Source organism: Lepisosteus oculatus, chromosome 8 (assembly GCF_040954835.1).
Source record: "Lepisosteus oculatus isolate fLepOcu1 chromosome 8, fLepOcu1.hap2, whole genome shotgun sequence".
NCBI classification, from domain to species: Eukaryota; Metazoa; Chordata; class Actinopteri; order Semionotiformes; family Lepisosteidae; genus Lepisosteus; species Lepisosteus oculatus.
The window spans coordinates 7,118,514-7,132,173 of NC_090703.1; the positions used below are offsets into that span (position 1 = coordinate 7,118,514).

At 47.4% G+C, this 13,660-nt stretch overlaps 1 protein-coding gene across 4 annotated transcripts in view; it reads right to left on the reverse strand.

The window, feature by feature from the left end:
* Positions 1-13,660, reverse strand: part of rtn1a (reticulon 1a) — a 61,287-nt gene that overhangs the window by 30,089 nt on the left and 17,538 nt on the right. For 3 of the 4 annotated variants that reach the window (XM_015350230.2, XM_015350234.2, XM_015350232.2), the window contains exons 3-4: positions 3,662-4,426; positions 1,001-1,804 (exon numbers count right to left, since the gene is read on the reverse strand). In XM_015350230.2, coding sequence (XP_015205716.2) covers positions 1,001-1,804; positions 3,662-4,426 — 1,569 coding nt within the window. Of the gene's footprint in view, positions 1-1,000; positions 1,805-3,661; positions 4,427-8,751; positions 8,777-13,660 lie in introns of those variants that run through there. The other variant, XM_015350231.2, reaches the window with a different exon arrangement.

The window sequence follows — 13,660 nt, forward strand, 5'->3', positions numbered from 1 at the left end:
TCAAGGGAAGAGGCACAGCGTTATTAAGCTAAACAGGTACTAAAACGATGTAATTTATTGCAGATTTGAGAGTTTAATAACAGACATGCACATTCCAGGTCTGAATGTCAAACACAAGGCAAGAGAAGCAGCAGGGTGAAGCTGTTGTTTTGTAACATCCACCTTTAAAAGTTCATTTATCATTTATTGGTTGAGGCACTCAGGAAGGAAAAATGTTTCCTAAATGGTTTGGAGAATATAACATTTTTTCTTTTTGGTATTTGACTTGTGTAATATAATATCCACGTAACACAATGAGCGTAAGTCTCTATGCAACCTATAAAGGAAACCGAAGAACCAGAATACAATGTTTTCTAGCTAACTGGTGGGAAAAAAAACCCAGAGACACCGCAGATCCATTTGCAGTTAAATTGTCAGGTTATAAGAGAAACAAGCAATATAAAGAATTGGATTAGAGCACAGGGAGGGTGAAATGTTAACAAAAAGAAGCCAAAAAACGGACAGGTTTTTAAATGAAAATCAAACACATTCAAAATTTACAGACGAGAGATGTGAAGACGATACGGGCGGAAGAGGCGGCACAACGAAACAAACACTTCCATGGCAGCAAATGTCAAGGCCAGGCCAAGACAGGCCAAGATAGACCAAGACAGGCCAAGACGGGACAGGCAAGGACAAGACAAGACAAGACAGAACAAGACAGGACAGGCCAGGACTGGACAGGCCAGGACAGGCAAGGACAAGACAGGACAAGGCAGGACAAGGCAGGACAGTCCTGGACAGGCCAGGACAGGCCAGGACAGGCAAGGACAGGCAAGGACAAGACAGGCCAAGACAGGCCAAGACAGGCCAAGACAGGACAGGCCAGGACAGGCCAGGACAGGCCAGGACAAGACAGGCATGCCAGGCGATGGTGCCTGAGAGATGGCAGAAGAGGACAAGAGAGGAAGGAGAAAGAAGAAGGAAGAAAGGAAGACCTGCCTGGCCCGGCGGGTTTTACCTTTCTGTCTGTCGAGGCCATGCAGGAATGCGATGGCCCCTGTCCTGTCAGCGGCAACATCCCTCACGGATTCTCTCTGGTCCTCCCCTGCTCGGCTCTGGGACGTCTTCCTGGGCCCCTTCTCGTCGGGGACGGGGTGCTCTACCTGCCCCTCGGGGGCCAGGAGCCCGGCAGGGGGCTTTGACTTGATGCGGGCCGCGGCACTGTCCTCGGGGTGCGTTAAGCCCTTGTTCTTGTCGCCGGCCTGCTTGTCTCTTGGGGGGCCGGGCTGGGGGCCCGCGGAGGGGGCCAAGGTGTCCGTGTGGCGGGAGGGGGAATCGGCCAGCCGGCTCTCCGCGGGCCCGCGGGCCCTCAGGGTGGGGGAGTCCTGCTCTCTCTTGGGGCTTTCCTCGGAGGCGGAGGACGCGTCGCAGGACTCGATGATGAGCTCGCTGTCCAGCTCGGCCTCTCGCTCCTCACGCAGGATGCTGTACTGGATGGAGGGCGACGCGGGCGAAGGCGGGGGGCCGCCCATCAGCCCAAAACTCATGTACCCCGAGCCCGGGAGCTCCACGGGGGCCGGCGGCTCCTCGGACACCAGCTCGATCTCCGAGTCGCCCGACTCCGCGCTGCTGGCCTCGTGGTCCTGCGCAGACGGCAGTGGGGGTGAGGCAGGGGGCTTGGGGGGCCCCGGCTCATCTGAGGGGGTGGCCCAGGGCGGGGGGGCGGTGGCGGTGGCGGCACCCTGGGGCTGGGACTCCAGTGCACTCACTGGCTTCCCCCCGCCGGCCTGGAATGACACTTCAGACAGGGACTCGGACTCCTCTGCAACAGACGGGAGAGAGGAAACAAACCACATGAGATCAGAGTTCTGTCAGCCATCATGATAATAATAATAATAATTGCTTACACTTATATAGCGCTTTTCTGGACACTCCACTCAAAGCGCTTTACAGGTAATGGGGACTCCCCTCCACCACCACCAATGTGCAGCCCCACCTGGATGATGCGACGGCAGCCATAGTGCGCCAGAACGCTCACCACACATCAGCTATCAGTGGGGAGGAGAGCAGAGAGTAATGAAGCCAATTCATAGAGGGGGATTATTAGGAGGCCATGATTGGTAAGGGCCAATGGGAAATTTGGCCAGGACACCGGGGTTACACCCCTACTCTTTTCAAGAAACACCCTGGGATTTTTAATGACCCCAGAGAGTCAGGACCTCGGTTTTACGTCTCATCCGAAGGACGGCGCCTGTTTACAGTATAGTGTCCCCGTCACTACACTGGGGCATCAGGACCCACATGAGCCACAGGGTGAGCGCCCCCTGCTGGCCCCACTAACACCTCTTCCAGCAGCAACCTTAGCTTTCCCAGGAGGTCTCCCATCCAGGTACTGACCAGGCTCACACCTGCTGAGCTTCAGTGGGTTGCCAGTTGTGAGTTGCAGGGTGATATGGCTGCTGGCCATCATTTATCACCATGATAAATGATGATCCCTGACAAGTGAGGATGTACCGCCCTCATCTCAGGCCACGCCCTCCCGGGATGCTCCATCTTTGGCACAGAGCACAGTTTAGTTCTTGGCAAAGCAAAGAGTCTGATCCGGCCGCGGTTCGTGGTGTTCAATTAAGTTTCATCAAAATTCACCGAAACCCACCGGAGGCGGCTGAAGAGCTCAAAATCCGTTAAACCTGAAGCAGTCGTTGTGCTTTCCTGTACTGCGTCACGAGACGAGTTTTATATGGGCTCCTGATTCTGGTTCAACCAGTTTGTGCCTGGAATGTCATTAGCCGAGCACTGCTTGGGATGGCGAGGGGACTGAGTTGTCTTAATCAGGATGCCCTAGGCGTGCCAGTCTGCACTGGGCCCTAGGAGCTGGCTGGGTGCCTGTGAGCTTGCAGTGCAATAAGATACTAATTGTCCTGTAAGACCTTATGAAACTCTCAACATATCGGACTGAGAGTTATCTGACAGCGGGTGTGTTGAAGGAAAGTGTTTGCAGTTCTCATTTCCCCCCTACTGGGTATTCTATGAAAATAACTGTCAATTCCAAGGCAAAAATACAAATGTTCAATTTTAGGACCTATTATTATTCATGGTAATAAAAATATGATATGATTTAATAGCACAGATGTCACACAGTCTGGTAATGGGCTCCAACATGCAGCTTCAGATGGACCTGACATAAGCCGAGAGAAACTCAGCACACATGAAGAAGGACGTTATTGGGCCTTTAAATGCCATTGTGGTGCAATGGGTCTGCTTTGGTTAGTTTAAGAACATGCCTGTGAAACCTGGAATGTTGCTTATGTCTCTCTATTGCATTAACAGCGCGAGCTGAAAATCACAGAATGGAGATGTTTTTTTGATGCAAACGGGTCAGACTGAAGAAAAATCATATAACAGGGAGAAAAGTTTCCCACTGCAGCAAATACCTACAGAGCGAAAGTAACATTTTTATAGGGTAATAATATTCTCAAGATACCCTGACATTTTATTCTGCAGTTCAAACCAAACAGGAAAAAAACCAACTCATTTCACTGACAAAAGACAGATTTGACAAGGTTTCAGCAAATATTAAAAAGGAACTGACGAGGGTACGAGTACCCACAGTCTCACACTGGGGTACAGGTCAGAGCCGAGCTGGAACTGCGCAGCAGGAGCGAGGAGGGGGCTGTACCTGTGAGAGGGGGTGTCGAGGAGCCGGGGCTGTCGTCCTCGGGCTCGGAGAGGGTGACGGTGGGCACGCCCTCCAGGCCCAGGCTCAGAATGCTCTCCCTCTCCGACACGGTGACCTGGGGGGACAACGGTGGCGGGGGGGCGGCGGACTGGGTGAGGGTGATCTTCACCGGGCTGGCGGCCTGCGGTGTGCCCGGGGCCCAGGAGGACTGATAGTCGGACAGCTCCTCGTCAGAAGGATCCTCCACAAAGGGGCAGGGGTGCTTGTCCAGCGCGGGCCCCAGGGTCTCGGCGGTGACGGGTGGGCTTTTCTCGGAGTAATCCCCTAGGTTCGTCAGCATGTGGGGTGTGACGTCCCTTCCACTCGCACTCTTCTCCGTCCAGCTGTCCTGCAGCAACTCTGCATGCGACTGCCGCTGCTGTGTCTCCGGGGCCTCAGAAGAGCGGATGTCCATATAGTTGTAGGCCCCCATCTTCTCCGAATCCATGAGGTTTTTGGCCACGTCAATAGATTCTCCTGGGGTCATCTCGATCCCCGAGTCGGAGCTGAACAGGCCCTGCGACTCGAAGCTCGGTATCCGGTCCCTCGGCTCTCCCAGCTCCCCCGGCTTGTTGGACTGTTCCACCTCGGCCTTATCCCCCTGTCTCAGGTCCCCGGAGAAATAGGAGGTGTCCTGCTGGAAGGAGTAGCTCTGGTTGGAGAGCAGAGTGGTGTAGAGATCCCCATCCTCCCCCACTGACTTCCTGAGCAGATCAATAGGATCACCTGGAAGGAAGTAGGAGACAGACACGGGCACTGGTCAGGAGAGCCTAGCAACCATATTACACAGCAGATCGGGCTGATATTACCTCACCCACTGAAATAAGAGGAAATACCGGATAGGCCAGAAAGTATGAGCCAAGAGTGACTTTCAGCAAGGCCACTGGGGAAATACCCCCACTTTTAAAAACAGTGCCATGGGATCTTTAATGAGCAAAGAGTCAGGACCTCTACTTTCATCCAAATGTTTCATCCAAAGGACAGTAACGGATACTGGGGCACTTGTTGGGAGAGTCTGGCCCAGAAGGAAGGGTGTGTCCAACTGGTCCGCCCACTGGACTTACAGGAGAATCCCTGTTTTACCCTGGAGGTTACAAGGCACAACGTAATATGATGAACGTCAAAGAGGAACTGAGGACTACAGGTAATGTGTACTGCGAAGAATAACGACCAGGTGCTGCACTATATCAAACACAAACATTCGTGAATGATGCTCTTCCAGCATCATGGGACCGGGCCTGTTGAAACGGCTCTTCCTAGCTATCCGAGAGAGGAGCGCAGACCAGGTTAGACACGGGTTCGCTGTCTGATGGATGACATAACGACACTGGGAGCTGGGGGACAGAAGGTCAACGACAAAGCCTCCCTGCTCTCTGCTCAGACACAAAGAACGCTTGTAACTCGGTTCATGAAACAAGCGCCGATTGTCTGAAAACAAACTCGTCACATCACACGGCTTTCAAGTTGTCATTCTTCCATCGCCGCGCCGGGAGCAGACCAAGGAAGCTGTATTTCTGTTCCTGTGATTTATTGGAAAAATAATTCTTCATTCTTCAGTCCAAACGCTAAACCATTCTAACACAAAATGAAAAGGCCATTGACAAATTATACATATACCTTCAAGATTTTACATTCAACTGCAGCCTATAAGACAGCATTGTAAAAATGTTATATAAAGCACAGATGTAAATATGTGGAGTGCCTAATGCAAGGCATTGAATGAATTTCAATTAGCGGAAAGTATTTGGATACTTATTTTAAGTGGCCATTTCTCAGAGACATATTTAGAAAAAGATATAAAATATTCATCAGTATTTCTGCCTTGCACCGTGTAAAGCTGTACACAGTGTTCGCCACTGTGCTGACACTCAGCTGCAGCGTTAGCTCACGCCTCTGCAAACTGCTTTCCTTTGCTTGCCTGAAGCAAGCACTTTTACTTCAGGGATGAGCACTGAATGGACTAAAAATAGATTTGATAGCTGTCAGGGGGTGAACTGGGGCCCGGCTTCGTTGCTCGCTACTGCCAGGCTCCGTGGATTTCCCGGTTTCCCGAGTGGACTGAAAATGAGATCCCTCTCGCCTTTCCCGGCACCCACACGCCAGAGCCCCGGCACGCTCCTCCCAAGAGGACGAGTCCCGCCGCGCCCCCGAGACACCACGGGCCCGGTCAAGCTCAGGGTTCTTCCTGTCCCCTCGCCCATCCCCTGCCACCGCAGAAGGGCTGTAAGACATGAGGGGCTGCCTCCCTTCCCCCCGCTGCTGATCTCCGAGCGGGACGTGGCCTGGCTGTTCCTGGAGCTGGCAGGGCTTATTCACGCGGGCCCCAGCCGTGGCACTCTCCAGACACTGCTGCTGTCTGCATCCTCCGCAGTGTTCGCGGACTGCTCGCCCGGCAGGGCCGAGGAAAGACTTCAAAACACTGATCCACGTATGTAGAGCCCAGCTCACACCCGTTTTTTACACTGTGCCGTCCGGTGCTCTGGATCAATGGGCTAAAACTCACCAGTCACTGTTCCAACCCACTGTTTCTCAGATTGATGCCAAATGCTTGGCACACAGTCTGCATTTCAATTCACACAGCAAAACAGCACCTTAAGTAGAGGAGAAGGGGTGACAGCTACAGAGCCTTAACAAATGCAGTGCTTTGTTTTCCCAAATTACTGAAAGCTGCAAAATGTATGTAAGAAAATGTGAGACAATGAGTATAAGAATCCTGAAATGCAGGTTATAATTCTTATCAATTGCCGTTTCCTACAAAGACTTTAAATAGTACAGGGTATTCGAATGGAGATCACAATCCATGCATAAAATTTCTGTTGGGTTTCATTAATTTCTAATTATTTTTCCGAAGGAAATGAATCCACAGCTTGACATGAGTTTACAGAAGGCCCTTGATTCACGAGTGCTGATGCCATTAATATTCTATTCTCATATTGATTAAGTGTTAGCAGAGAAATACAAAACCCTGTTCCAGCCCTGCAATTCAGCCGGATTCTCAAACCTCGTATCTGCTGCTGAGCCACCAGCAAAGCTTCTGGGGCTTCAAAGGTACACTCTCTTCCTAATGCATTTTCTCACCATCACTGCAACACACAGTTGCCAGTCGTGAGACAGCATCCTTCATCTGGCGTTGAACCTAACCAGCCCGGCGCTGCGACACACTTCCTAGTTATTTATTGCGCGCGGCCTGATGTGGGCGGCTGCGAACAGACCACTGTCTCTCCAGCAGATGGCTAGTGGCGTCCGTGAAGCGCAAGGCACAAAAACAGCTCCGACGGGGAAAGACAACTGTCACATCGCACCAGAGCGGTGGGCTCACAGCACAGCCGCGCGCAGCCTGAGAAGAGCACCGAGAACCGCAGGGTTTGACAACAGCACTGTAAAACACGCTCCCACGGTACACAGCACTCTATCCCATATAGTGGAAGCATTATTTAGGGTCTCTCTAATTCAAATGGGAGTCGTGGTGGCTCTGGCGGCAAGGGCCGTGCTGGGTCCTGGGTCCTGGGTCCAATCCCAGCAAGGGGCAGGTGATTTAGCTTGCTCCAATTCCTTCCAGACAGCTCCCAGGTCCACTCAGCCTGCTTCCCAAGTGAGTTAATCCTTCCGGGGGTAATAAGCCGGCCAGAGTGTGATGCTGACCACATCACCTCCACCTCCAGTGTCGGATGGTTGAGAAAAATGGTGGCCCTTACCTCCCATTCCCCCATGGGCCTTTATGGCCTGAAAAGGGGACTTACAGTAACCTACCTAATTAGAATGATGATCATTGATGCTTTACAGCCACGGCAATTTCAAAAATACTACCATAACAATGATATAGACAGTACATCAGGGTATAGTGTTCTTATAAATAAATCACCCTGCATGCTTCTACATCATAACAGCACTTTATTTATGTATACACACTACATATGCAGTATACACATGTGTTTGAAATCCATACTATGATATTCTAAAGATATTTAAAAGTTTTTTTGAACACTCTAAACACTCAACCTGCCCACCTTTGTTTCATTACACGTATCAGCCGGTTAACGTATAGCTCAGCTGATGAGCAGACTGGAAAGAACAAGAAGCACTCCCCCGATCCTGTGAGAGCTGTGAATAAATGGGTCCTGAATAACCCTGAAAGAGATGAAGGAACATGTGGTAGAGTACATGTGCCCCTGACATGTGACAGGCAGCGAGGAGGCGAGGAACAGAGATGGAGAGGGAGATAGCCTGGTGCCGTGTTAGCAATTTAGGTCACTCCACAAGGGTATGCTGCTCAGCTGTGTTGTGTTGTGCGCTGGCACACCGGAGACAGGGAAAAGAAAAACCCAGTGAACCCTGGGATACTGCAGCCACTGGACCTATCAGTGCAGAATTTCTGTTGTAACCAGCAACTACTGTAAGAATTACTGGATGTGCTTTGTCTTGCTGCTTCCCTCCTTGCAGCACAAAGAACAGCTAAATGAGCTTGGTCTGCAGTCTATCTGATGTCCTATATACTGTATCTTAAGAAGTGGGTATCATGGGGATTCTATTTTTAGCCTGCCGTAGCAGGAATGACTGCAGAGACAATCCTTTTTCATACTTAGAAAGAAGCATGCCTTAAAGAGCAGTCGGATTCAAACCACTTTTCTATAATCCCCCTAAAACAATTGCTGCTGCAGATGTTTTGATGACACTGATACCCACACAAACTTTAAGAAACACGTTCCATCTGCTTGTCTGTTTCTCTTTGGTTCAGGAGAAAAGACTAATGCAGATGTGGAACAGCCCCAATGCTGCAAATAGCTGACCTACTCATCAGTTCTCCTCTAGGGAGCTCGAGAGGTAACTTCCTAATGGAACAGAGACGATCACTCTAGCCTCTTCCGATCTCCTGCCTGCCTCTGTTTTATATTACATTATTCATGCATTATTACTGAGGGATCAAATAACCTGTGCTCAGGCACAGCACCGGCTACTCTCTGAACAGCTGGAGCACTGAAAGCGCTCAAAGCAAAATGGGAAAAAAAAGCACGCGAGGGGAAAGGGCTGTGTGCATGTGTGCAGACTCTCACCCTTGGACATTTCTGTGCTCTCTGGAGATGCAATCTTCAAGCCATGTCAGCAAATGTCATGCCAGCACTGCCCTGCTCACAGAACTACAGTACATGCTCCTCTACACTGCATCTGTGACAGACAGAGGCCCAACATTAACTTTCTGCTGCCTGCTGTACCTGCCTGTCGTTCAGCTGGGACAATCAGAGGAGAGAATGAAAGTCAGGTCTCGCTGAAACTCTGCCAAGTCAGAGAGACAGATGAGCAAGGAGTGAGAAAGAGACAAAATTAAGGAATTAGGGCTGCAGTGTTCCTTGAAAACTACCCTTTGCTTCTGTTTATTGTGGTATTGTATGTATGGTATTGTTGTATTATTTCGTTACACTGTGCTGTGTTGACTGTGCTAAGCTGCTGTTGCACTGCAATTTCCCTCACGGGATCAATAAAGTATCTAACTACAGTGGTTTCAGTAAGTACAGTGTTTGTAGAGTATGCCGTGTTGTTCACTGGACTCCTTGGGCATCTTTACACAATGCAGCTAGGAGCCAAAAGTTTAACAAAGCAGGTTGTGAAAATATTATTTAGATTTCCCTGTAACATTTTGTACTGTATATTCTTACAAATAGACATGTAGCTTGGACAGAAATAATTCTGTGTGTACACAGAGGCAGGGTTACTACTGGTACTGCTGAGCAGCCACTGAGAGTAGGAGTGTACACAGGCCACAAAGCAGTGTCTTAAGCCCACGTTTAAATCTTGAAAATCAGGCAAAAAGAAGAAGACCTCGTGTTTAAATTGTCATGAAAAATAAAATATTTCTCATTAAAATACAAATATAAATGATTTAAAACCTAGTAACATAAGCTAAAAAAATCAGAGCGCAACTCTACTGTGATAAGCCCCGTTCACACAAAAAAATGTCAGCACTGAGCCACTTCATGGATGCATGTAGAATTCTTACAAGAGTCTGAAATAGCAACTGTGACCTTCTGTATCTCCCGAATTCTCGGAGCGGGAAATGTCTGTAATAAAAGAGCTTGTCCCCTTTTCCGGCCCACGTCTGTCCCATCTCTGGAAAGTTTCTCACATCCTCTGCTCTCAAACTCTTCCCCAGAACAAGGGGTCTCTACTGACTCGGCTGCACAGTGAAAGTCTCTGCTGGCTGCAGACATCAGTCTTAACATAACTCTGCTTTAGCACTGAAATACGCCCTCCGAGATAAAAAAAAACCCAGGAACAAAGTTTGCTTTCTGCCCAGTCAAAGCAAACGAGAACAGATCCTTATGTACGTAGGTGTACTGTTGTGACAAACAGAGGTGTGTAGTCAGGGTGCCAGCTATGATTATTTCGAGCGAGGAGGAGGAAAAACAGCAAGCAAACATATCAATGAGATGGTGACAGCTCAACACCCACACATGCTGCATTCATTAAGGAAAAATTAGAAATAAAAAAGTAAATCGAGTAATTGCAGTTGGTTTTCAATGTTTTGCGAACACGAAAACAAAAACTAATTACGTTTTGAAATGCAGTAGCTTTCAATGATTTGAATATACATTTCAATTAACAGAGAGTGTTTATTAACATCTTAGCACATGTCTACTGATTCGATTAACACATTGAATGCATGAGCATTTTGCTTCATTTCTTTGTTCAAATATTAGATGAGCAAGAACAACACAGGGGAGAATAGTGATATCAAAAAATATAAACAGTATATTGCCTTGATCACTGAATGTGTTTATGCTGATGAAGGAACTCCTTGAGGGTTACAATTTAAAATATAATGATAAAATAATGCCCATCGGTAATATTATAAAGTATAATAGTATATACAAATAAAGTATAATAAACATCTAAATAAAAACATTCCCTAGCTTGCTGCTCAAAACGATCAGGCCTGTGTTGTTCTGCACCTGTAGCTGTGGATATTGCACTACACCTGGCACTGAGGCTGAAGGACCAAATGCCTGCTGGTGTCTCCCCTAATGTTGCCACTTGCAGCCTACCCGCTAGAATGTAAGAGCACAAGATCATCGCAACTGAAAAGAGGCCATTCGTCCCATCTAGTCCACGGGGCAGTCGTTAATTGATCCAAGAATCTCACCCAGCCATGTCTTGAAAGAAACGAGGGTGTCTGTTTCGCCTACATGCCTGGGTGGCTTGTTCCTGACTGCCATAAGTCTTTGGCCAAAGAAGTGTCTCCCGGTCGTGGTATACAGTACAGCACAAAGCCCTCGACAATAAGGACTTGAATTTCATCGTCCTCAAGGCACTCTGCATTGCTCTCATGGAGTTGAAAGGAACTAAAGAACCCCAGGTGCCAGCACCCTTTTCTTCTCACTGAGACTTACATAAATGACACTCCTGCTGACGAAGGACCAGTGCTTCACTCTACGCAATTTTATTACTGCATAACTCTGCAGATTTCTGAAGGAAGTGGTACAGTAATTTTTCTTTCCAGACTTAGGCTCAGCTAAATTAGTTGTGCACCTGAACTCTGTGGGCAACCCTGACCTGTCTCCGCAGTGGTGCAGGCTAACATACCTGCTCATACCAGGTCCATATTTTGGCACCACAAGCACCACTTTGAGGGACAGACCAGTCTGAGGGACGAAACAATGTGTCCTCCCCACACACTATTCCCCAGAATTCATCCAGAACATCAGCGTTTCAGAAGTTAAAGTGAGTTTTTAGAAAGGGAGGCTCTAATTCATTTTTATTTTTTTAATGCCTGCTTAAACATAAGAAAGAATGATGCTAACTAACAACTCCTCCCATGACAGATAACGAACGTGACAGTAAATAGATAAAAAAAGACAATTGGATGACCCCCGTTCATGGTGGATCATTCATGTTACACAAGAACTCTGATTCTATCTCTACAGGAACCTCAGGTATGAAAAAGCAGGTGATTCTGCCCCATGACACAACAGTCTACACACTTACACACTTTCTTAACTACTCTGGATTGTTCCAGCTTTGCTCCAGCTTCCCAGCACATAAAAGTGTGGCCATACAACAGGCACAATCAGTTCTTGTGCTGGCGAGCTGGATTTCCAGCCTACAAGCACTGGTCAGAAGGCTGTCTCATAGGACTGGGCTGTTTTTCCACCTCCCATTACTAGCAAACCGTCTCTGAACTTTTGTAGACTGAGCTGGATGAGCTCATCTGTTTTGGTGGATGAGATCACAAAAACTCCATTCAGGGTAGGTCTTGAAAGCTCATACATTTCTTATCTCAACTCAACTATGAACCATATTCATCCAATTATTTCACAACAAAATACATAATATGAATAACCTCTGCTCCTGCAGTTATACGCACTGTGTCTTCTCCTGCTTTCTTGGGCACGGGTCTTTTTTTGTTTTATGTTAGATATCTAAGAATTTCTCTTGTTCTATTTCTTACATACAGAGTCAAATCAAAATCAGTATTAGACTATCGTAACGCCTCACTAACTGGATTATTTTCTAAAGTAATAAACAGGCCTCAGTATATCCAGAAGTCTGTGGCTTGTGCACTCACTCAGTGTACTCTCCAAATACCTCCTGCTTACATATAAGGCAGTGAATGTTTTATCTAGCTCCAGATAATTCTAAGAATTTACTGCATGAACACAGCCCAGTTCTTAATCTGAGATCGACCTGCTGATTCAGGATTCCTTACTCTGTCGAAGACCCGGCTCCACACAATGGCCAGCAGCCCTTTCTCTTGTGCAGTAGCTCTATGTCTGTGGAACTCACTGGCCTGATTCATTAGTGACTCTGCAACAGCCGACACTTTTGAAACTCTCTTAAAGCTCTGCCTTTAAACTTTAGCTTCTAATATGTTATTTCGTTTTATTTTTTGCATTTTCTCTTTCTTTTTACTTCTGTTTTCTATTTTACCGGTTTGCATTTTGAGTGTCATACAGTAAGCGCTTGTAAACAAAACTGTATTCTTGGTAATGTTATTACCGACACTATGGAGACATTTGTTCTTAACACTATGGAGACTTCAGGAGAGCTTCTGTTGTTGACTCAATAACAGGAGTAAATCCAGCAAACAGCTGGAACAGAGATCTTCACCAGAAGCGAGATCCCACGGTCCAAGATGCCAACCCTGTATTACTGGAATGTGCGTCTCTGAGAAGCACAAGCATCTGAAACCAGACCTTTGCCTCTCTGTCCTCAGCTAAAGGAAAACATATTGGTAACTGTCTTTCTCTCTCTTTAAAACTTTCAGATGGATTAATGTTTTCATCCCTCTGACATGCTTGTATGTACTGTATATATGATGGCTTCAAATCAAGTTATCTCTTTTTCTACACCTGAAAAAAATCCGTCATCACGGACTTAACCAGCTCCATGATGAGATAAAAAACCAGTACTGCAGCCTGCCACGGACAGGCCTGTCATGACAATGTACTGCAGCTGCCAAAATCAGCCACGTTTCAGTTGGTAAACAGCTTTGGCTCAACTGCATTGTCTAATTGATTAATTGTTAATTGTTTGGAATGTACAGTATGATTGACACTTGAGGCTTCACGTATAAATAAGTCCCACCCAGTCAGTCCAGTCCACATATTATTCTGTTGATACCGTATGGTCATTTTCAATACGGAGGCCTTACAGTATGTTTTCTTTGCACATTTTTTGTTAATAGAACCAGTGAGTGGACCTTCCACAGCAAGAAGACACACTTTCCCTCTGAAATACAGATAATGGACAAACTGGAATTTCAATCTGGAGCCTTTACTCAATTTCTAGAGTACATTAACACTTAATAACCATTAGAGAAAATAAAGTCGGTCTTTAATGGGGTTCGCAATGGAACTTGGCTTCTCTGTTTATCATCACAGTTATACTAATCTATCTAACAGCCATACACTCATGCTGAGACTCTTTCACAGCTACGCAATCACATATAACAGAAAAAATAAGACGGGC